This window comes from Thamnophis elegans, chromosome 3 (genome assembly GCF_009769535.1).
Source record: "Thamnophis elegans isolate rThaEle1 chromosome 3, rThaEle1.pri, whole genome shotgun sequence".
NCBI lineage: Eukaryota > Metazoa > Chordata > Lepidosauria > Squamata > Colubridae > Thamnophis > Thamnophis elegans.
Window position 1 is genome coordinate 136,512,556 of NC_045543.1, and position 25,296 is coordinate 136,537,851.

The following is a 25,296-nucleotide window of genomic DNA, read 5'->3' on the forward strand; positions in this document are numbered from 1 at the left end:
AAAAGGGAATTGATTGTAAATTTGATAATGACAGATAGATTAGTGATGGCAAAATATTGGTGATCTATAGTTAAGTTGACTCTAGAGTTTATTGTGGTCCCAATGCTCCCCCCCCTTTGGCAAATGGGCTTGGAAATTCTGAATTTTGGTAATAAGGACATGTGGAATTTATTCCAGAATTATGGGATATGTCTCCTTCCAAAAATGCCAGCAAAATTGGGGCAAGCCGTGTGACCACTGATCTTATAGCTTTCATTTCTTTTTCCCTCCCAGCATTGAAATGCAAATGACATTTTCTCAGCCATTCTGGTGTCCATCTGCTGGCCGGCCCTGCAGCTGAAGACAGTTTCCCAAATGGCTTTGATGGCTCATAGAATTCTCTCTGAAATGTAAAGCAGCAGCTTAATTGAAACTCAACTCTGTGGTGTTTTTAAATATTCTGTCCCCAAGAACTAAAAACTCTGGTGCAACAAGGTGCACAGGTGGGAGGAGGGGACAAGTGTGTAACTTCATCACACTGATGGTGTGAATTATATATTTGCATCATTTTGCATAAAATCAAATGTGTAAGGTCCAGTGGTGGGTTCCTACCAATTTGGCCCAGTTCGGCCAAGTAGGTAGTAACTTGGCCTGCCACACCCCTGAACTGGTTCTATCGGTGGCCCTGTAAGCACTGCCATCTTGTTTTTTGCCTCTGCGCATGTGCAGAAGCATTTTGTACTACTGCACATATGTGCATATTGTGCATCAAGCATGTGTACGCCTAAAGTATGCACGGGCCTGAAATGCGTGCCTGAAACATATCCCTAGGTGAACTGGGAGTAGCAGAAGCTGGAGCCATCCCTGGTAAGGTCTGCTGATATAGGAGAAAGAGTAGAAGAACCTGGATGGCGGGGTGGAGTGAAAAGGGGGATCAGCCTAGCATTCCAACGTAGCCACAAGCAAACTAAGTCCAACCCCCCCCTTGAATTCCATGGACACTTATCTAACTCAAAACAGATGCTAACTGTTAGCTGAGACTGTGCATAGGCTACTCAACAACCAGTGACATGCAGTCAGGGGAGGCAGGGGAGGCAGAGCCTCACCACTGTCATCATGAAAAAAAATGTAAAAGGAAAAAGGCTGAGGTAGTTGCTGCCAGAGTCACAGTGGATGACTCTGCTTAGTGCTTAACTGTTTAAAAAAGCCTCTAAAAAGTGCCCTCTACAGGAGGAGGCAGGAGAACCACGTGCCTCATTTAGTCTGACTTTATGATCACTTGAGCAGAGTTAAGCAAGGGTTAAAAGCCGGAAAATTCCTTATGTAGATGAGGCACGTGGTTCTCTTGCCTCCTCCTGTAGAGGGCATTTTTTTAGAGGCTTTTTTAAACAGTTAAGCAGAGTCATCCATCGGGGATTCTGGCAGCAGCTAACCCAGCCTGACCTCAGCAGCTCTTGCCTTTTTCCTTTTACATTTTTACATTTTCATGATGCCCCCGCCCTTTTGATTTTCTGTTAAGAGTCTAAAAATTTCTTTAAATGTTCACTTGACTGAGTTTCATGTTTAATGAACAAAATAAATAACAACAACAACAATACTAATAATAATAGAGATTCCCAGAAAGCTGAAGCCAACAGAACATTTGGTGAACATTTATTTCTATATTCCCATAGTCCTAAAACATAAACCTGACCTCATTTTTAAAATGAGGCTTTTGGCCTTACTTTGAAAAGATTTAGCGTTCAATCATTTGGGATGAATTACCCGTGATGGTGCCTCTCCATACAGAGATCCATCTTCCATTAACACCTTCCTCCTAGCCTTTCATCAGATGTAATGATTGCAAGAAGGATGAGCTGGACACCTCTCACAATACTATATCGAAAACTCATTAGGCTTTTTATAAATATCCACCAAGAGCAAATGGGTTACTTTAATGGGTTATTGTCTGGCTCTCAGCACAAAGAGAATTGTCCTAGTTGCCAGGGGTAACTCCTTGTCCGCGGCCCACGGACGAGCAGGAACAAAACAGCTGTGGAGCCGGCATTTGCACGGTGTGAGCAAAGGGATGATGCCCATTCATTGGCAAAATTTTAAACAGGGAGGACAATGTTCTTCCCACTGTGGTCAAACCCAGGGATTCATTTGTATTTCTCTCTGCCTCTCCTGCCATCTGTGCAGGCTGCCGTTTTCAAAATCTCGGAGGAATCGGAGTGGCATTGCATGGAGATCTGATTAAATTGCCAAGGGAAAGCAATCCATCATTGATAGGGGCCGGGAATGGGATGGAGACCATTTAAAATGGGGTCTCCTTCACCTTTTAGGACTTGCCTTTCTTTCTGCTGGCTTTCATTTTAGTCTAATGCCATTAACCATTAAAAAAAAAAAACCTGCATAAACTCAAAAACAGAAATTTAAACTCTTAAGACAAGAGATGGTAATGAATTATATAGGTGTTTTACAGCGGTCAGAAGTGAATTAAATTGCTTTATAGCAGGGAGAAGGGGAAGACTGGTATTAGTGTGAAATACCATGAGTTGAACATGGAAATTCAGTTTGGTCGTTAACAAAGAAATAGGGGAATAAAAATATCCTTACAACTTTACATTGGGTAATAGTGAAATGGGATACGGAGAAGTCTAGGCCGCCTTCTGTTCATTGGTGATAGGAATAATTATTGATTCTATAACGTCAAGATGTTGAAATAAGAGACTTGGGAAACCAAGATCCATGTCAACTTTTAGTTATGCAACTCCACTGGGTGACTTTCAGTTAGTCACTCTCCCTCCTGATCTCCTTACCCTGCAGGATTTTGGAAGGCTCCTAGAGAGAAAGTGGGATGGAAGGAAAGATATTGAGAGACATATTTTTTAGGCCTATAAGTTGCCCAGAGTTACCCCAGGGTACGGTACGATGGGTGGCTAATAAATATTATAAATAAATAAAGATTGAAAGAATGGAGGCTGGGAGGCTCGATAAATGGATGAATAGATCAGGGGTGGGATCCAGCCACCATTAATACTGGTTTGGCACCCGAAAAAAAATTTGCTCTTTCTTTCTAGAACAGGTGAAGAAATTAGCAAATGAATCATAACAAACAGTTGCTAAACAAATAATTCTAAGTTGAAGATCAGCTCTATTTATTATTATTATTATGATTATGATGATTGTTATGATTATTATGGTTATTATTATGGTTATTATTATGGTTATTATTATGGTTATTATTATGGTTATTATTATGGTTATTATTATGGTTATTATTATGGTTATTATTATGGTTATTATTATACAATTGTATCACAGCGGCCAGTTGTTTCGCCGGATTTGGCATTGGTTACTAGTCGGGCCCCACCCAGGGGCCTAGGACGTCGTAACGTATTTTCGTAATATGCGTGCAGATCCAAGCAGTGCAGCTTTTTGCATTTGACTGATGGTGATTTTGTCAATTTTTAACTGTTTTAAATGTAATTCCAGTGCTTTTGGAATAGCACCCAGTGTGCCAATTACCACTGGAATTACCACTGCGGGTTTGTGCCATAGTCGTTGAATTTCGATTTTTAAGTCCTGGTATTTTGCGATTTTTTCATGTTCCTTCTCGGCGACCCTGCTATCACCTGGTATTGCGATGTCTATGATTGTGACCTTATTTTTCTCAACCAGTGTGATGTCTGGTGTATTATGCGCCAGTATTTTGTCGGTTTGTATACGGAAATCCCACAAGATCTTGACCATCTGATTTTCTGTGACTTTTTCAGGCTGATGTTCCCACCAGTTTGTTGCTGTTTTAATATTATAATTTTTGCACAAATTCCAATGGATCATTTGTGCTACTGAATTGTGCCGCAATTTATAATCAGTCTGTGCGATTTTTTTACAGCAGCTGAGTATGTGATCAACAGTTTCGTCAGCTTCTTTGCAAAGTCTGCATTTGGCATCATCAGAGGATTTTTCGATTTTGGCCTTAATGGCATTTGTGCGGATAGCTTGTTCTTGCGCAGCCAGGATTAGTGACTCTGTTTCTTTCTTTAATGTACCTGTTTTTAACCATAACCAAGTTTGTTCCCTGTCCACTTTATCTTTTATTTTTTCCAGAAATTGACCATGCAGTGCTTTGTTCTGCCAACTCTCCATTCTTGATTTTATCACATCTTTTCTGTATTCTTGTTTTGTCTGTTGGGCCTTCAGTAGATTTTTGTTCTTTACTTCGATTAATAGATGTTCTTGACTTTCTTTTAAATAATCAGCCAGTGCACGTTTTTCTTCTTCAACTGTTTGCTTCACTTGTAATAATCCTCTGCCACCTGATTTTCGGGGCAGATATAGTCTATCAGTATCACCACGTGGATGTAAACTGTAGTGCATTGTCATTAGTTTCCTGGTTTTTCGGTCCAAAAGGTCCAAATCAGCTTGTGTCCAGTTAACTATGCCAGCTGTGTATCTTATAACTGGTATTGCCCAGGTATTTATGGCCTTGATTGTATTTCCACCATTCAATTTAGATTTCAAAATTTTCCTAACTCTGTTGGTGTACTCTCGCCTGACAATAGTTTTTACTTCTCCATGCTTGATGTTATCCAACTGCAGAATGCCTAAGTATTTGTAGGCTTCATTTTCTTTGCATTTAATTAGTTGGCCATTGGGCATTTCAATTCCCTCAGATGCAGTGATTTTGCCCCTTTTTATGGATACAGTGGCACATTTTTCCATGCCAAACTGCATTGAAATATCGGTGCTGAATACTCGGACTGTATTTGTCAATGATTGGATTTCTATTTCTGACTTTCCATAGAGTTTCAAATCATCCATATATAGTAAATGCGAAATTTTTTCAGCTTTTTTGGCTGTTTGGTAGCCTAATTTCATTTTTTTTTTAAGATTACTGATAGTGGGATCATTGCGATGATGAAGAGAAGAGGTGAAAGTGAATCACCCTGGAAAATTCCTCGCTTGATATTAACCATTCCGTAGCTCTCATTCCCTACTGCCAACTCAGTTCTCCATTGTTTCATTGCCTTTTCAGTAAAGGATGTAATATTTTTGCTAATGCCAGTTGTTTCTAAGCATTTTATGATCCAACTATGTGGCAGTGAGTCAAATGCCTTTTTGTAATCAATCCAGACCATATTCAAGTTCGTTTTTCTGTTCTTACAATTTTCTAATATCATTTTATCAATTAGAAGCTTATCTTTTGTGCCCCTGCTCCTTCTTTTGTTGCCTTTTTGCTCTACTGGCAAGATGTTGTTTGTTTCCAAATAATCCATCATGTTATCTGCAATAATGCCTGTGAGTAATTTGAAGGTTGTTGGCAAGCATGTTATTGGTCTATAGTTTTCAGGTGTTGTTCCTTTAGTTGGATCTTTCTGAATCAAGTATGTTTTTCCAGTTGTCAACCATTCATCAATTTGGCCCTTTTGTAAAATTTCATTCAGTTGCCTGGCCAATATTGCATGTAAACTGGTCAGATATTTGAGCCAGAAACCATGTAATTGGTCCTTTCCAGGTGATGTCCAATTCTTTACCTTTTTAACTCGATTTTTGACCATCTCAGTTGTTATTTCTAATACTTGCATTTGTTTGTTGCCAATGCTTTTCTCAAAGTCATATATCCACTTTGCTTCCTTGTTGTAGTCCTTTGCATTTTCCCACAATTCTTTCCAGAATTCAACTGTGGCCTATTATTATTATTATTATTATTATTATTATTATTATTATTATTATTATTGCAACAACAGAATTGTATCACAGCGGCCAGTTCTTTCGCCGGATTTGGCATTGGTTAGGGTTAGGGCTAGGACGTCGTAACGTATTTTCATAATATGCCTGCGGATCCAAGCAGTGCGGCTTTTTGCATTTGACTGATGGTGATTTTGTCAATTTTTAACTGTTTTAAATGTAATTCCAGTGCTTTTGGAATAGCACCCAGTGTGTCAATTACCACTGGAATTACCACTGCTGGTTTGTGTCATAATTGTTGAATTTCGATTTTTAAGTCCTGGTATTTCGCAATTTTTTCATGTTCCTTCTCGGCGACCCTGCTATCACCTGGTATTGCGATGTTTATGATTGTAACCTTATTTTTCTCAACCAGTGTGATGTCTGGTGTATTATGCGCCAGTATTTTGTCCATTTGTATACAAAAATTCCACAAGATCGTGACCATCTGATTTTCGGTGACTTTTTCAGGCTTGTGTTCTCACCAGTTTTTTGTTGTTCTAATATTATAATGGATAATTTGTGCTACTGAATTGTGCCACAATTTATAATCAGTCTGCGTGATTTTTTGCAGCAGCTGATTAATGATAATAATAATAATAATAATAATAATAATAATAATAATAATAATAATAATTCCCAAAGCACTGGAATTACATTTAAAACAGTTAAAAATTGACAAAATCACCATCAGTCAAATGCAAAAAGCTGCACTGCTTGGATCTGCACGCATATTACAAAAATACGTTACAATGTCCTAGCCCCTGGGTGGGGCCCGACTAGTAACCAATGCCAAATCTGGCGAAACAACTGGCCGCTGTGATACAACAACAACAACAACAACAACAACAACAACAATTCTATTTTAATAAGAGTGCTTCTGATTTTTTCTCCCTCCTCCTTATTCATTGTTGTTCTCATCTGGACTGACTACAAGACTCTGAAATCAGATGTGGGTGTCACGTAAGTTTACCACCAGTTCGCCCCACCCACGTGGGCATGCACACTACCTTTGTGAGTGCACTGGCCTTCTGCAAATGCATTTTGCTCATGCGCACGTGGCTTGAATACATGTGCGCAGCTTAGAAAACACGGTTAAATAGGATGGCATAAAGCCGAGGCAGGAGGACAGGCGGGCCACTACTGGTTTGCCCAAACCAGTCCGAACCGGCTGAATACCACCTCGGTCCACAATGCAATACTTGTTGTTACTGAACAATAGCACAAGGATATGCTGCACACATATAAAGCTCAAAATAACCAGATACACATTCTGTTTGAGCATCCTCAAATGTTGTTTTTGTTCTAATGCAAAGTGTTTTAATTATAGCTGCCCATATGGAAATAAACAGTTTGCAACAGGGATAGGCAGGCCCATGAATGACATTATCTTCCATCAGGGATGTAAAAAAAAAAAATATATATATTCTATGTGTCTTTCCAAGAACAATTCTGCAATCCGTCAAAAAAAAAAAAAAGGAGAGAGAAACTGCTATGGCACGAACTGGCATGTATTTTATATGACATCAGTTGTCTCGAAACCTTTTTAAACTCCAACACTGCATATTAAAAACGTGTCTGCGGGCAAAAAATGTACATTTGGCAGCAGGCAGGGGAAGAAAAGCATGCTTTGGGAATGTTCATGTAAACAACATTATGTATTAAGGATAATTACATAAAATGAATATATAAGGATAAATTTTACACAAAGGTACGTTTGGGAAATGTATGCAAACTGAAATATTTTATGTAGGGCAATTCCTACCCCCCCATCCCTTTGCTTAAAAAAAGATCATAGTGCATTTGTTTGATAGATTAAATCGGGAGGAATGTCACACTGACATGGATTGGATATAGATTGGGTTGGATGCACATTTTTTTTTCCACTTTTGTTTGTCAAAATGGACTGGCTACTAAAAAAGAGAGAAAAATTTCCTTAGTTTTCTTCTTCTTCTTCTTCTTCTTCTTCTTCTTCTTCTTCTTCTTCTTCTTCTTCTTCTTCCTTCCTCTCTTCTTCTTCTTCTTCTTCTTCTTCTTCCTTCTTCCTTACTCCTTCCCCCCTTCCCTCCTCCTCCTCCTTCTTCTTCTCTTCTTCTCCTTCTCCTTCTTCTTCTTCTTCTTCTTCTTCTCCTCCTCCTCCTCCTCCTCCTCCTCCTCCTCCTCCTCCTCCTCCTCCTCCTCCTCCTCCTCCTCCTCCTCATAAAGTGTTGGGAAGCACCCAACCTGGCAAGGAGAAGGACTCAAGTGCAGAATTCACATGGAGTCACTGCACAACTGCCAAAGGGCTACGGCCAACCTTTGGAGCCTTATCTATTGGTTCCCAAGAGAAGGCTGCCAGTCTGGGGATAAAAAAAACTGTATTTTTGGCAGAACATAATAAAGTAGCTGGGGCAGTCCATTGGCTCAGTAGTTAAGACTCTGGGCTTGTCACAGTAGTGGGATTCAAATAATTTAACAACTGTTTCTCTGCCCTAATAATTTCTTCCAACAACCGGTTCACCAAACTGCTCAGAAAGCTAACATCCAGTTCTCCCGAAGTGGTGCGAACTGGATGAATCCCACCATTGGCTTGTCGGCTGGAAAGCCAGCAGTCCAGGTTTGAGACCTGAGCTCCACGTAACGGGGTGAGCTCCCGTGACTTGCCTCAGCTTCTGCCAACCTAGCGGGTCTCCGGACCCACTTCAAGGTGCTGGTCGTTACTTATAAAGCCCTACATGGCACTGGACCTGGGTACCTGAGAGACCGCCTCCTGCCGATTACCTCCCATAGACCGATCAGATCTCACAGGTTAGGTCTCCTCGGGATTCCATCTGCCAGCCAATGCCAGCTGGCGACTCCCCGGGGGAGAGCCTTCTCTGTTGCAGTTCTGGCCCTTTGGAAAGACCTCCCCATGGAGATCCGGACCCTCACTACCCTCCCGGCCTTCCACAAAGCCACCAAGTCCTGGCTGCTCCAGCAGGCCGGGGGGCTTGTGAAATATCCAGCCCCACGGAAATTGTGAATGTTGCGTATTTTTAAAGTGTTGTTTTGTCTATTTATCCCCCTCCCCTTGTTTATTGTGAGCCGCTCGGAGTCCTCCGGGAGTGGGCAGCATACAAGACAAACAAACAAACAAACAGTTCAAAAGCAAGTAGATAAATAGGTACCATTTCCATGGGAAGGTAACAACGCTCCATGACATCATGCTGGCCACATGACCATGGAAATGTCTTCAGACAGTGCTGGCTCGATGGCTTTGAAATGGGGATGAGCATAGCTTCCTATAGCAACAGCTAGCAGGCTAAAAATCCGCAGGGTCTCTTTTATAATAAAAATAGTTGGCTTGAACTCTGTGCGTTTGGGTCTGGTTGTTTGTCACTGCATAAAGCTCCTGGAAAAAGTTCATCCCAGGAGTCAGCAGGAGAAGTAAAAGCACCACTTAGACATGGATGTGTTTCTATCCACCCAGATGGGATTCCTGCCCAAGGGAGACACTTTATGCATCTATCTAACATACTCCGTAGCTCTGATGAACTCAGAGGTTTCTCACGTTCCTCTAAGGGCAATTCTAATGGCTTTCTCCTGAAGTAGAAACTGCTGACGCATGTCGTGAGTGATTACCCACCACTGTCATTGCAACCAACCAGCGTATGAGTAAGGATGCTGCCACACATCGCAGAAGGTTGCATATTTCAAAGCTCTGTTAATCAAACAAATTGAAAGGGGAAATTGTGAACAGTCTTTTGCAGCTTACCAGGTTCGGGGATGATTAGCTGTGCGCTGGTTTGTGCATTCCCAGCTTCGTTTTCAGCTACACACTGGTAGAAGCCTTCGTCGGATTTTACTAAGCCCAGAATCCGCAGATTGCTGCCTCCCTAAAGAGAGAGACACAAGCCAAAGGGTTACCTTGGAGCCATGAATTCATGGAAGGGGTCACATTGGGAACAACTTGTTTTGGGTATAGGTAGTCCTCGACTTATGACCACAATGGAGACCAAATTTTATGTTGCTAAGTGAGTAATGCATTAAGTGGGTTTTGCCCCATTTCTTGCCACCGTTGCTAAGAGAATCACTGCAGTTATTGAGTTTAATAACACGGTTGTTAAGTGAATCTGGCTTCCCCATTGTCAGAAGGTCACAAAAGCGAATCACATGCCCCCAGGACACTGCAACCGTCATAAATATGAGTCCATTGCCAAGAGACTGAATTTTGATCATGTGGCCATGGGGATGCTGAAGCAGTCGTGGGAAAAATGGACATAAGCAACTTTTTACTGTGTCATTGTAAATTCAATTGGTCACTAAATAAACTGTTGTAAGTCAGGGACTATCTGTATAGATAGTCCTCGATTTAGAACCATAATTGGGAATAGAATTTTTGCTGCTAAGCAAGGTGGTTAAGTGAATCACATCTGATTTTACATTTTTTTTGTGTCTGAATAACTGCAGTTATTAAATTAATCTGGTAGTCATTTATGTATTTTTATTTATTTATCTTTATTTATTTATCTATTTGTTTTTTTTATTATTTATATTTATTTAATTATCAAATTTATATCCCACCCATTTCACTGTCATGTGACTTAGTTGTTAAATGAGTCCAGCTTTCCCCATTACGTTTGCTGGTCAGAAGATGGTTTGGAAGCCATGGTGGGTTACAGGAGGTACGCCCCAGTACAGGGGTACTGGTGTCTGCTGGGAACACTGGGTACCATTCTGGTATGGTGCTCTGGAGAACCCACCTGTCGCAGGTAGTAAGGACGCTTGTACGCACTGCACACGTTCATGTGGTGGACACTGGGCCCTGTTGCCCCATATCAGTTGCAATGGGATCCAGAACCCACCACTGCTTGGAAGGTTGCAAACAGTAATAGTTCTAGACAGGAGACCTTCTACCATCCCAGACAAATGGTTATCCAATCTATTTTTGAAAACCTCCAGTGATGGAGCACCCATAATTTCAAGAGATCATATATTCCATTGATTAATTTTTCTGTCAGAAAGTTTTTCCTTGAATCTCCCTCTGATGAACTTCCACCCATTACGTCTTGCCCTGCCTTCTAGTGTTTTGGAGAATAAGTCAATCCCTTCTACTCTGTGACTTCTCCTCAAGTATTGGAAGATAGTTATCTCGTCCCACAATTCTTCTCTTTGATAGGCTAGACCGGGGGTGTCAAACTTGCATCGTCACGGGGGCGTCATGTGACATATCATAATTTTTACCCTTTTGCTAAACAGGGTGTGGGCATGGCCAGTGTGTGACACATCCAGCTCATGGGCCACGAGTTTGACACACCTGGGCTTGAGAAACCTAATTTCCTCAACCACATATCATACTTGAATTTTCCAGAAACTACAGAAATGGGATGGACCATTCATTTCCCCCTGTGGACTTTCCAATATACTGAGATAGCTGTCACATGGCTAGAAATGAATAATGAGCTTCAAAATTTTGTTTAAAGTTGAGAGATGGATGAGTTATGAAAAGCAGAGTAGATCTGTTGTTTTTTAAGAGATTAGCGACTAACTGTCAGGATGAAGTCATTTGTATTGTTCGGTTTTTCCTTTTCTGCACTGCGTATTTTTTTTAAAACAAAATGCATGTTTGTCCTTTGTATCAGTTTTTACTTTTTAATTGTAAGCTTTAATGAAATTATATGAAAGAGTGAGCTGTCACATATCCTTATTTTCTGAAATAATGTTGATCTGAGCAAGTTTTGTCTCAAACTTTCTCCTCAGGGTGATAAAGATGATTCATACTGAACCCTGCTGAGCACCTGAGAAAAATGATAAAGGTGACAATGCTGATTATATATATATATAATAATAATAATAATAATAATATATGTTTCTGGAAACACCAAACCTGAAGTAGTCAGCAGCAGCCTGAAGATGACGAATGTGACTTACGTCGCCAAGACATCTCCAATTCTACGCGGGAGAAAACCCGAACAACTAGAGACCTACATATATATATATATATATATATATATATATATATATATATATATATATATATAATCACCTATTCAGTAGAACCGGTTAGAAGAGGTTCCACTAGTGGACCCGGAAAGCAGGTCACACCTACAGAAGAGGTTCCAAAATTTTTTGAAACCCACCACTGGTCCTTGGATATGATTATTCTACACTATCATGCTCATATTTATAAAACTCAGTGCCTCTGTGAAAGGTAAGGATGACTACTGCATTTGTGGTGCAATCAGAACATTGTTGAAGTTGTTTTAACGCAAACCAAAGATGCCTTTTAAAAGACAAGTTTACATCATATTCTCATGCATGCCAGTGCTGTGTTTGAGGTAATTTAAGGTGGTTCTGACAAGTGTCATCGGCATCTTCATATCTGGTCACATGGGCAGCAAGCCACTCCCATCCGGTCACATGGGTGGCAAGCCACTCCCACAAAGGAAGCCACACCCACAAAGTTGGTTCGAACAATTTTTGAAACCCACCACTGGTTTTATGGTGCTGTTTTATTCTAAATTTTATGCTTTACCATAATGGTTATCCCTAAACTATAGCTTAGTTCAGGATGTTTGTCAAAGAAAAGAACCTAGAACAGTTATGGCGAATCATTTCGGCACCGCGTGCCGAAAAAGGAGCATTTTGTGCGTGGATGCATGTCTGAGTTGTGACCAGGAAGAGGAGCTGCCATGGGGAAATGAACTTCCTGTTTCCAGCGCCCGCATGCACAAGTCTTCCAGTTAGTGCCGTGCATGCGCACAGGTTGATCAGCTGGATGACGTGCATGCTCATGCCGGAAAACAGAAAACCAGCTCTTCCGGTTTCCGGCACTGCCACATGAGCAAAGGATGGCTGATCATCGTGTGCGCATGCATGCCAGAAACCTGGAAGAGGAACGGGTGATACCGGTCATGCTAGGCAACATGGCTCCACGTGCCAATTTGGACATGCGTGCCATAGGTTCACCCTCACGGACCTAGAAGAAGACAATAGCAAAATAAAAATAAATAAATTTAAACATTACTAACACATTACGCCTGAACATTTTCAGTATGTGAGATTCCTAATTATAGAAGAAAATAGATATTACAAAGCCAGAAAGGACTGAATGTTAACTTCCTTCCGAAAACATTGACAGATACTGTATATTGCTATCTCATTTGTGTTTCTCCTCATCACTCTCCCAGAACTTGAATAAAATGTATATTTATTCAAACAAATATGTTGACTCTTATTTGTTTACGTTGCTATAAAGTCAAGGTTTTGTTGTTAAAGGAATGATAATGCTGCAGAGCAGAAAATAACTCAAATTCCTTATTTTGCACTTAAAATTGACATTAAAAAACATCTCCACTAGAAGTATATTTTGCATTGTCAGTAGGTTCATTACAGTGGTGGGTTTCAAAAATTTTAGAATCTCTTCTGTAGGTGTGGCCTGTTTTGTGGGAGTGGCTTGCCAGCCATGTAACTGAGTGGGAGTGGCTTGGCAGTCATGTGACTGGGTGGGCGTGGCCAACTTGCAAAATGTGATGAGACTCACTTAACAACGCTCTTGCTTAGCAACCAAAATGTTGACTCAGAAACTCTGGCATTTGAAGCATGCAAGTCTTAAAGCTGTCAGGTTACAAGACCCTTGCACCCCTAACCCTTTAGGAAAAAACCCCAGGGTGTTCAAACTTAACAGCTTTAAGACATGGACTTCAACTCCCAGAAATCCTCCTCCAGTCATGTTGGCTCAGGAACTCTGGCATTGAAGTGTGCCAGTCTTAAAGCTGTCAAGTTACAAGATCCTTGCACCCCTAACCCTTTAGAAAAAAGAAAACCCAGGGGTGTTCAAACTTGACAGCTCTAAGACTTGTGGACTTCAACTCCCAGAATTCCTCCTCTCGCTCTTCATCTTGATGATGTGCGGATGGGCAGGGGAAGGGAGCTGTAAGCGGTTCCAAATGGCATGGTAGATTTGTGGGACCTCTTCTATAGAAGAGGTTAGAACTGGCAGGAACCCATCCCTGGTTCATTGCTTTCTTCTTGTTTTTAAATATTTCTTCCAAGTAAGAAAAATAATTGGAAGGTCAGTCTGTTCGACAGCTACAAAATTCTAAGTTGCCATCCTCTGTTGTAAAACATTGATTTCTGAGTGAGAATATAAAAGAAAATAGAAGGTTTTGCTTAGAACTGCAGAATAAAATTCCAGGTAAGCAACCTTGCATTATCTGATTGTCTTTCATATAAACAATAATAATACATTTATGGGTAAGGTTGCACGGACTTGAAAGTTCCTATCACTAAACAGATCTTTTTCTGAAAATAAGGAAAATAATTCCAAGCCATTTATAAATAAAAGGTGTTTGATTTAGATCATCCTTGTCCATTTATTGACAGAAGGGCCTTGTGTCACCAGACTGATGCCTTTATATATGATATGTGTTAAATCTCTCACAACTAAGTTGTTAAAAATGAGGAAAGTACTATGTGGTCATAGTGTTTTAAGCCCCAGGGAACTTCTTCTGAAATAAAAATGACATGCCACATTTGTGAGTGCAGAGTTGTCACACAGGTATCCATTTACAATACAGAGTATTAACTTTTGATTTAGCTGTTCTATTAAAAATATTACAGAAGTTCTGTATCAATGTGCTTCCTTTTTGAAATGTGTGTATATGTTGTCTGATTAAATCTCAATTTTCATATAATGATGGGCCTTTTCTACAGCGGCACAGTTGCAGTCCCTGATGATGTTACCTAGATGGGTAATGAAACATCCATGCTCAGAAAACAGTTTGATCTGTGGGGTTCTTGGTGAACTCTCAGCTTGCTTGTTTTCTTGAAGATGTTTCATTACCCAACTAGGTAACCAGTGATGGGATTCAAATTTATACTACGAGTTCTGCGGGCGTGGCTTGGTGGGCATGGCAAGGGAAGGATACTGTAAAATCTCCATTCCCACCCCACTCCAGGGGAAGGTTACTGCAAAATTCCCATTCCCTCCAGATCAGTTGGGACTCGGGAGGCAGAGAATAGATGGGGGTGGGGCCAGTCAGAGGTGGTATTTATGGGTTCTCCAAACCACTCAAAATTTCTGCTACCGGTTCTCCAGAACTGGTCACAACCTGCTGGTTCTTCAAAATTTTGTGCCCATTTTATCATACAGTCTTTAACTAGCTCTGTTTTAGAATCTATTTCTATCAATGTATTATATAACCTTTTTATATGCATTTGACTCTGGTCCCTAATTTGTTTTACCAAGTTATCGTCATTTTGCATAATACCAATTTTCTGGTCTTTTTTCCATCTGGCCTGTAGCTGTCCATACTGAAACCAGGTTTGAATTACCCTTTCCTCTTTTAATACATTCAAAGGTTTTAACTGTAGTACACCTCCTTCTATGGTGAGAAGCTCTTTGTATATGGTTACATCCTGTTTTTGTTCTATGCTTATATTCTCTATCGCGTGTCTGGGTACTGCCCATATGGGTATCTTATCATTTAATTTATATTGGTATTTTTTCCAGACACGCAATAGAACATTCCTTAAGATATGATCCTGTTGAATACCACCTCAGTAGGTAACATTATCAGTGCTAGCCAGAAAACAACCAGGCTCAGAGAGCACCAAGGACCCAACAGTTTAATTCTGAAGTGCAAATATTCTTTACAGTTTGATCTCAAGCCCATTTTCTCTAAATATGTGAGGTCCAATTTTTTTTCCTCAGATCTTTCTATAGCAGTGATGATGAACCTTTTTGTAAAGGCGTGCCAAAATTGTGCACAGGTGTGCCCACACCCACCATTCAATGTGCCCCACCCACCTGCATATGCATGTGTGATTCCCGCCATGCACATGCATGCACGGAGCCCCCCTGTATGTGGGGGGGGGAGTTTCTGCCCTCCCCAGGCTCTGGAGGCTTTTCTGAAGCCTGGGGAGGGTGAGAATGGCCTCCGCTGGCCCTCTGGAGGGCCCAAAATCAACTGGCCATTGTGTCCATTTGTGTTGGATCTGATGACTCATGTGCCAGCAAATATAGCTCCATAGGTTCACCATCACAGTTCTATAGTGATATATTCCCTCTTACAATATTCCCTTTTAGGTCAGACTACAAATTTATATCGTAGTGCTGCATAACGTATTTGGCAATTTTTCGATTTTCGATTTTCTGGAGGTTTTCTGAAACTTCCTGGCCTCAAGAAATCCCTTCTGCCCTTGTTACAAATTTAAACATGAAAAATACTACTACACTGTTTGGAAATTATTGGGCCTGTGGGAGACTGAAAATGGGGGATTCAACTCTTCTTTCTTCTCCTGACAGGAAATTTTCTTCAAATGTATAGTTTTTTTTATTGGGAGTTCCTCTTGGCTTGTTAAAAAGTGAATGTACAAAAGAGATCTGTTTTTTAAGATATAACTAAAGGAGGAAGTAAAATCAGAATGAGACTTTTTGGCATGATTGTTCTGTGCCTCCTTTATATATTGAAGTGTTTCTCAGAGAGTCGGAAGGGACCTTGGAGGTTCCTAGTTGAACTCTCTGCACAAGGAGAAGACCCCATACCATTTCAAAAGTGTGGTTGTCCAATATCTTCTTAAAAACCTCTAATGACGGCATACTCACAACCTCTGGAGACAAGCCGTTCCAGTGGTTAATTGTTCTCATTGTGAGGAAATTTCTCCTTAGTTCAAGGGGTGTTCTTGTTTAGTTTCCATCAGTGATGAAATCTAAAAAAAAATCGTACTGGTTCTGTGTCCACGGCTTTCTGAGTGTCATGTGACTGGGTGGGCATGGCTATGTAGTCATGTGACTGGAGTCAAAAGATAGAAAGTCACTTTAACAATGCCCTGCTGGAGCAGGGGGTTGGACTAGATGACCTCCAGGCCCCTTCCAGCCCTGGATTGCTGTGCTGTTTCAAGGTATACTCTGAAGCTGTGTCTAGTGACAGGTTTGTGGTCCTCCCTCCCTCTCCTTTTTCCCTCCCTCCCTCCCTCCTTTCTCTCTCTCTCTCTCTCTCTCTTTCTTTCTTTCGCAGCACCCCCACCCCCCATTTATGGCTTAGCAGGCCTCAGGGAAGCCTCCTGTGAGCAAAAACGGACCTCAAATGCTAAAAAATAAGTAAAAAAAGTTCCTATCATCGTGCAGCACAACTGATCATCGGAACTTTTTTTTAAAAAAATTGTTAAGCTTTTTTGTTTTTTTTTTTACTACCGGTTCAGCTAAACCGGCCCAAACTGGTAGCATTTCACCCCTGGTTTCCATCCATACCTCAACAACTTTAAGATATGTGACCTTCAACTTTAGCATGCAAACTTGGAAATTCTGGATGTTGAAGTCCACACATCTTCAGGTTCCTAAGGTTGAAAACCACTGATTTAAGGGCTATCACTCTGTAAACTGTCTGGTGAAAAAAAATCAAAGATACTGAGTGTAGCAGGCCGTGGTTGAGGAGAAGTTACTGAATAAAGTACATTTTGAATGGGGCCTGGTACAAATAAGATATGGGTGCTTTATTACTTTAAACGTATGTCAGAATCAGAAGAGTATAATTGGAAGGATTGTTTTTCAAGGAGTACTCAAATGTTCTTGACTAGGTCAAGATCTCTCACTTAACCTGCATTGGAAAGAATACCTTCTAGTAGATCTGATTTGGTCTATAAATCTAGCTAAACCATTGCGTAGTGTTATTATATCATCACTCCCAATAGATGATGGCTAATTAAAATCACTCATATAGGGAAAAAAAAACCCAGCTTTTAAAAAAGAGCAAGAGGGTGGGGGGAATTACAGAAGGTCATGGGGGAAATGACTTTCACCTTTTCCCTCTCCATCCTTACTTTTAAAGCAATCATTTAGTCTATGCACCTTATTATTAGCTAAGTGTTAATTTTGAAAGCCCACCTTGCTATATTACCATTTAAAAAAAAGAAAAACAAATTTGTTGGAACCATTTTACAATTTAGGTCGAAGCTGTTGAACTGGTTTCACAAGGTGTAGTAACATTCACTGATAATTACCACTATCTGAAAATAATCACTAGGGATGACAACTTCTCCGTTCTTGATCCACTGTACTGTAGGGGCTGGTTTTCCGGAGACGGCGCATTCAAACTCGATGTCCATACTTTCGTAAGCATAGAGATTTGAAGGGTGAGTGATAAACCACGGAGGAACTGCAAGAACAAAGAGAAAGAGAGATCAGAAGTCAAGGAGGGAATGAAAGCTGTTATCAGAAAACTGATATGCAATTATTGATCTGTGACAAATCCTCAGCTATCAGACTAAACCTAGCCAATAGCTCAAGCTTGGATGGGAAGGGGTTGGCCTAATAACCAGGAGACTATGAGTTCCAGTCCTTATGCAATAAGTCTAACCAAATAACTTTGCAGCAAACACCGGATTACTGTAACACGCTCTACATGGGGCTGCCCTTGAAGAGTGTTCGAAGACTTCAGCTAGTCCAGAACGCAGCCGCGCGAGCGATCGTGGGTGCATCCAGGTACACCCACGTTACACCTATCCTCCGCGAGCTGCACTGGCTACCTATTAGTCTCCAGACTCGCTTCAAGGTGCTAGTCGTTACTTATAAAGCCCTACATGGCATCGGACCTGGGTACCTGAGAAACCGCCTCCTGCCAATTACCTCCCATAGACCGATCAGATCGCACAGACTAGGTCTCCTCCTCCAATGTCGGCTGGCGACTTCCCGGGGGAGAGCCTTCTCTGTTGCAGCTCCAGTCCTCTGGAATGAGCTCCCTGTCGAGATCCGGACCCTTACTACTCTCCCGGCCTTCCGCAAAGCCACGAAGACCTGGCTGTTCCGGCAGGCTGGGGGGCTGTTGAAATAGTCAGCCCCACAGGAACTATGAATATTGTGTATTTTAAATTGCTGTTTGTCCATTTGTCTATTTATCCCCTTCCTTTGTTTATTGTAAGCCGCCCAGAGTCCTTCAGGAGTGGGCGGCATACAAGACCAATACATTCAATTCAATTCAATTCACCAGCGAAGATGGTTATAATCCCACTTTAGGCACAAAAGATGGCTGTGTAACTTTGGGCAAACAAGAGAACATTAGTTCTAGTCCAGTGTTTTTTTTTGTTTTTGTTTTGTTTTTAACTACTGATTCGCTCGTGCTTGCGTGCGGAGCCTCCCACTGTGGCTACTACTGGTTCGCCTGATCTGGGCCGAACTGGGAGCAACCCACCTCTGTTCAAGTCCCACCTTAGACAATAAAACTGATTGGGTGACTTTGGAGCAATCAGCAAGATACTGTGAGTTCTAGTCCCACCATAGATATGAAAGCTGACTGGGTGAGTTTGGACCAGTCACTTTCTCTTGACCCAATTCATCTTACAAGGTTGTTGTAGAACAAAATAGGAGAAGGAAGGAATATGAGGTATGTTCAAAACCTTGAGTTATTTATAAAAATAATAAAGGCAAGATATAAATAAATAAGTAAATAAATAAATAAAAATATACCATCCAATTCCATAATATTACGATAGTCTTTTATTTAACCTGTGATTGGCTTTACAAAATAAACCAGCATGAGCAACAATTTTTCAAGCCTGCAGGAAGAAGATGTAAGCCAAATGATCTTTTCAGAGGACAAATTCTTATTAAGCTGGCAATTATCTGTTGTCTTGTATTACTATAATGTATTAACACTTTCCCTGTATAGTATGTGATATGCTAATTTAATTTAATTTCATCATTATCATAATACTAGTTATAGTATGATAGAAATTTGCAATTCAAGGGAAACTGCTAATAACATCACATTTCTAATGAGTTTTTCTATCATCAAAAAAGAAGGGGAGGTGGAGGGAATCCGTCCTGTTCGTCAGCTCTCAACAAGGGAACAATGTTCATTATTCTGAATATTCATAGCTGCAAGAAAGCCAGATTAGATTTTTAATTTTCAGGATAGCATCCACGGCTTGTTTTTTGACATGGAAAATGCAATTGTGTTTCTGAAGCAGCCATGCGTGATGTCTGAATAATACAGTTTTTACAGTTGTATCAATACAAGGAGGAATTATCTAATAGAATATGCATGTGTATAACTAATACTGAGTTCTCTGGGTTGCAAAAGTATCAGACCTATAGATCATTATTATTTATTTTACACATATTGATATCTAAAGAGTCAGTTTGCAGTAGTGGTTAAAGCAGAGGTAGGGAATGATGACCCATTTATGGTTGAGCATGGCTGGCTCAGGAATCCTCGGAGTTGAAGTCCACCACTTTTAAAGGGCCATTGTTCCCCACCCTGGGTTAAAGCATCAGGTGCAAAACTGAGAGACTATACATTATATTGTATAGTCTCCCAATTTTTTTATTATAAAATTGAGGCCTTTGAAATCTGGTGCTGGAGAAGACTCCTGTGAGTCCCTTGGACTGCAAGGCGATCAAACTGGTCAGTCCTAGATGAGATCAACCTTGACTGCTCTTTAGAAGGCCAGATCCGAAGAGGAAACTCAAATTCTTTGGCCATCTAATGAGAAGGAAAGACTCACTGGAGAAGAGCCTAATGCTGGGGAAGATTGAAGGCAAAAGAAGAAGGGGATGACAGAGAATGCGGTGGCTGGATAGAGTCACTGAAGCAGTAGGCATGAGCTTAAATGGACTCCAGAGGATGGTAGAGGACAGGAAGGCCTGGAGGAATGATGTCCGTGGGTTGGCGATGGATTGGACACAATTTTATAACTAACAACAACAACAATACATTTCTAATCCTGCCTTAGGGATGGAAGTCAGTTGGGTGACCCTGGGCCAGTCATTCTCTCTTAACTCTAAGAGGATTTTGTTGTCCAGTAAATAAGTCTTGCCTGACTCTTCGAGATCCTATGGACCATACCATATCAGCCCTCTCATCCTACTCTGCTCAAACCCATCTTCATTGCATCCATGACACTATCTAACATCTCATCCTCTGCTGTCACCTTCTCCATTTGTTTTCCATCTTTCCCAACATCAGGGTTTGTTCCAATAAAAAGACCTCTCTTCTCATTTCACCCCGTTAGAAATGATCTCAATTTAACAGAAGAAGAAAAAAAGAAAGGTAGATAACCATCAACCCAAAGGACTTTTATGAAACATGTAACCCAAGAAAGTGAAACGTGTTTGTTTAAAATATACACATCTTTGGTTGTCAGCAATTCAATATTAAAACAACCACATCAAAGCTAACAATTTTAAAATAACAAGATCAGGTTCAAGGATCAGGATATACATATACATACACACAAACACACACATACACATGCACATACACACATACATACAAATACACACACATACATATTTCTCCCTCCCTCCCTCCCTCCCTCCCTCCCTCCCTCTCTCTCTCTCTCTCTCTCTCTTTCATGCACATACATACAGTTCCTCATGTTGTGGTGACCCCCAACCATAAAATTATTTCCGTTGCTATACTTCATAACTGTAATTTTGCTACTGTTATGAACTGAAATGTAAATATCTGATATGCAGGATGTATTTTCATTATTACAAATTGAACATAATTAAAACATAGTGATTAATCTGCCAATCTTGGTTTGGGAGAAGATCAGCCAGGCTGGGATTTTCCAGGATAAAACAACTTCCCTGCCTGCTTCCAGCAGCAGTTCGTGGTTTACATGAGTTTCACTCTATTAAGTTTACTTTTTTAACTTTCCGTTCCCCCCACCCACCCACACAGTTTTCTTTCTTTCCATTCCCCCCTCCCTTTTCCTCTTTCTTTCTTACTTTCCATTACTCCCTCCCTTTTCTTCTTTCTTCTTTCTTTTTTTCTTCCATTCCTCCTTCCTTCCCTTTTTTCTTTCTTTCCTTCCATTCCTCCCTCCCTCCCTCCTTTCTTTCTTTCCATTACTCCTTCCATTTTCTTTCTTTCTTTCTTTCTTTCTTTCTTTCTTTCTTTCTTTCTTTCTTTCTTTCTTTCTTTCTTAAACACAGATTAAGAAGTTGCCCTCTAAATGGGATTTTAAACTGCATCGAACTGTGCTTCCATCCTGAGTGGAATTCCTTGGGACGGAAGGAATGGGTGGGTGGGGCCTGTCCTTCCCTTTGGCCTCTCCTGCCAGCCCTTCTTGGGGGCCCCAAAGCTTCCAAGCTCAGTTTAGTCTGAAGGAAAGGACCGGCAGTGGAGGTGGCAAAGGAAGCGTCCAGGCTCAAGGCAGCTTGAATCCCGGCATGCGCCTGCCTGGACGAGAGCCCATCCCAGCCCGACTGCCCCACCGGTTTCCTGCTCTCCGGGCGCCTTCGGGCCCCTGTGGAGGAAGCTGGGCTGAAGCGGCACCGCCGACCGCACTCGCTTTGGATGTCTGTCAGAGCCGAGGCTGATCTGCCACCCAGAAGAACCCGTCTCTCTCCCCCTTCAGTGCCTTGGCCTTTCCCTGGTGTGGAGACCGGGTGGGGCGGCGTCTAGGTTGAGCCTGGAGCTGGGAGGCCGCTGCTTCGCCACCCGGCACTCTTCATTCACCTGCCGCTTCAGGATGTGCTCCTGAGCATGGGTGACGCCAGGGGAAGTGGATGGTCTTAGGTGACCCCTGTGAAAGGTTGAGAACTACTGAGATAGATGATAGATAGATAGATGATAGATAGATAGATAGATAGATAGATAGATAGATAGATAGATAGATAGATGATAGATGATAGATAGATAGATGGATGACGGATGGAGATAGATATATATATATAGATATATATATATATAGAACTACATTTGTTTTTCCTCAGTCATTTCTTGTTCTGCAAACTTAATAAATTTGTTCTATAATTTATTCTCCTCGGAGTCAATTTGGAGAAGCATGGAGGGGTGTGTGAAGGGGAAGGGAAGCCATTGTAATAAGAAATGAATGCTATTGGAGTTCTCCAATAGCTAGATCTATGAAAACGCTAAGGAAACAGTGACCCTATTAAATCTACTTTGCTTAAAAGCTGTTATTAAAAAGAGAAAATTCAAAGAAAAGCTAAAAAGAACATTCACATATATTATTAACTGAAACAAAATCTTTTTTTTTCCCTCCGAGAATGTTTCTGAAATATAAAACCATACTGTGACACTGAGAGGAAACCTATTTTTCCCTCATAAAAATCTTGAAAATAATGAATGGAAGTACTGCAAACTCTACTAGGTTTACAACATTCATTGAGGGGAAAATTTGGAGCAGAACTGGAATTCAGTTTTCATAGAAGTAGCTAAGGAAATGTTAATGTCCAATGCAGTGAATTGAAGAAGAAGAAATACTATTGGGTACATCATGAATCCAAAATCAATATGTTCATAATTCAATAATTCTGAGGGGCCACGTTTGTTAACCGTTCCTAAAAAGCTCAGCGGTGGACAATTTGTGCCTTTTGTACCTCCGAGTTGGATTTCTGCAATTATTTTTTGTTTTTTTTTTCTGAAATTTGAACTGTCTTTTTCTCCTCTAGGAACTCAAAATGGATTACTCTGCAATTCTTTCTTCATTATTTCATCACAACATGAAAAAGTGTGGTGGCCTAGAGGTGGAGCTCTTGCCTCACAATCAGGAAGCTGTGAGTTCAATCCTAGGTAGGGGCAGATATTTCTCTCTCTGGGCACACTGAGAATATCTCTGCTGAACAAAACTCCTCATTGGCAACAAGAAGGGCATCCGGCCATTAAAAACACTCTGCTATCTCCATTCAGTTGCCCAGACTCCACCTCCCGCAAAGGATCATGGGGTTGTTAAATGAAGATGATGATTGTGAAGGCGAAGACACAGAATTGATCAGGACTAACCAATATCACTTAATGAGCTGTTCTGACCCCCCCCCCCTCCGTACGCCGAGGCACTCCAACACAAGATTACTGCTAGACCATTTATTCACAGTAAATTAACACACTGACAAGACTTTGGCAGCAATCCAGACTTCCAAGATAAGAAATACACATGAGAGCTTCTCCAGCGTTAGTATATTAGTTGAATCCTGCAAACAGCCTCCTCCCAAAGTCTCTTCTTATATACTCTCTTGGGAGGAGCCAAATTACAACCACCTGGGTCAATTAGCTTCTGTATCTGCGTAGTTGCTGTCGGCGCTTATCTGCCTGCCTTTGCCTGACGTCTGGGACCAACTCCCTTAGCTCCTCCCCACTGCTCCAGGGCTTGACGTCAGGGACCAACTCCCTTTGGCTTTCACGGCTGCTCCATGCCTCAGGCGTCTCCTGGTGGTCAACCAGCCTCTCTGGTCCCTGCTCGGAGTCTGAACCCTGTCCAGGGTCCTCCACATCTTCCAGAGCCGACTATTAGGCCCCTCACTGTCAGAGTCTGTTTGCAGCTCCAACAGCTCCTGCTGGGCCACAACATGAGCTTTCACTAGTGAGGGTGGATTTGAAGTTGGGTCTTCCTCCTAATGTAAATCCTTCACCTCTACATCCTAGTAGATCTTTTTAATTTTGGGGAAAAAAGGAATCAGATAACCTCTCAGGAGCCATTGAATTATTTAACCATTAGTTCAGAAGTTGGAAAGTAATTTAAAATACAGGGAGTCCTCGACTTATAACCGTTCATTTAGTGACCATTTGAATTTATGGCACTGACAAAAGTGACTTGTAACCGTTTTTCACATTTAAAATTGTTGCCCCAGGGTCACATGATAACAATTCAAATGCTTAGCAACTGGTTCATATTTATGACAGTTGCAATGTCCTGGGGTCACGTGATCCCCTTTTGCGACCTTCTGACAAGCGAAGTCAATGGGGAAGCCAGATTCACTTAACAACCATGTTACTAACTTAACAAGTGCAGTGATTTACTTCACAGCTGTGGCAAGAAAGACTGTAAAATGAAGCAAAACTTGCTTAACAAAAGTTTCACTTAGCAACAGAAATTTTAGGCTCAATTGTGGTCGTAAGTCGAGGACTACCTCTACCAAGTTAAAAAGAGGGAAGTTAGAGCAAGGTAGTGTAGCAGTAATTCTCCAAAATAATGCTGAGTGTTGTTGGAATCAATTGTTACAAAATTGTAAAGGAATAGAATAGAATAACAGAATTGGAAGGGACCTTGGAGGTCTTCTAGTCCAACCTCCTGCTTAGGTAGGAAACCCTACACCACTTCAGACAAATGGTTGTCCAATCTTTTCTTTAAAACTTCCAGTGTTGGAGCATTCACAAGTTCTGGAGGCAGGTTGTTCCACTAATTAATTGTTCTAACTGTCAGTAAATTTCTCCTTAGTTCTAAGTTACTTATCTCCTTAATTAGTTTCCACCCATTGCTTCTTGTCCTGCTTTCAGGTGCTTTGGAGAATAGTTGAACTCCCTCTTCTTTGTAGCATCCCCTGAGATATTGGAAGACTGCTGTCATGTCTCCCGTATGCCCCTCTTTTCATTAAACTAGACATACCCAGTTCCTGCAACTGTTCTTTGTATGTTTTAGCTTCCAGTCCCCTAATCATCTTTGTTGCTCTTCTCTGCACTCTTTCTAGAGTCTCCACATCTTTTCTACATCGTGGTGACCAAACCTGAATGCAGTATTCCAAGTGTGGCATTACCAAGGCATTATAAAATGGTATTAACACTTCACGTGATCTTGATTCTATCCCTCTATTTATGCAGCCTAGAACTGTGTTGGCTTTTTTGGCAGCTGCTGCACACTGCTGGCTCACATTTAAATGGTTGTCCACTAGGACTCCAA

The 25,296-nt window shown here is 41.1% G+C and overlaps 1 protein-coding gene across 1 annotated transcript in view; it reads right to left on the reverse strand.

The window, feature by feature from the left end:
- DCC (DCC netrin 1 receptor) overlaps window positions 1-25,296 on the reverse strand; it is a 774,549-nt gene that overhangs the window by 412,797 nt on the left and 336,456 nt on the right. The window contains exons 6-7 of the mRNA XM_032213902.1: window positions 17,656-17,810; window positions 9,428-9,548 (exon numbers count right to left, since the gene is read on the reverse strand). Coding sequence (XP_032069793.1) covers window positions 9,428-9,548; window positions 17,656-17,810 — 276 coding nt within the window. The remainder of the gene's footprint in view (window positions 1-9,427; window positions 9,549-17,655; window positions 17,811-25,296) is intronic.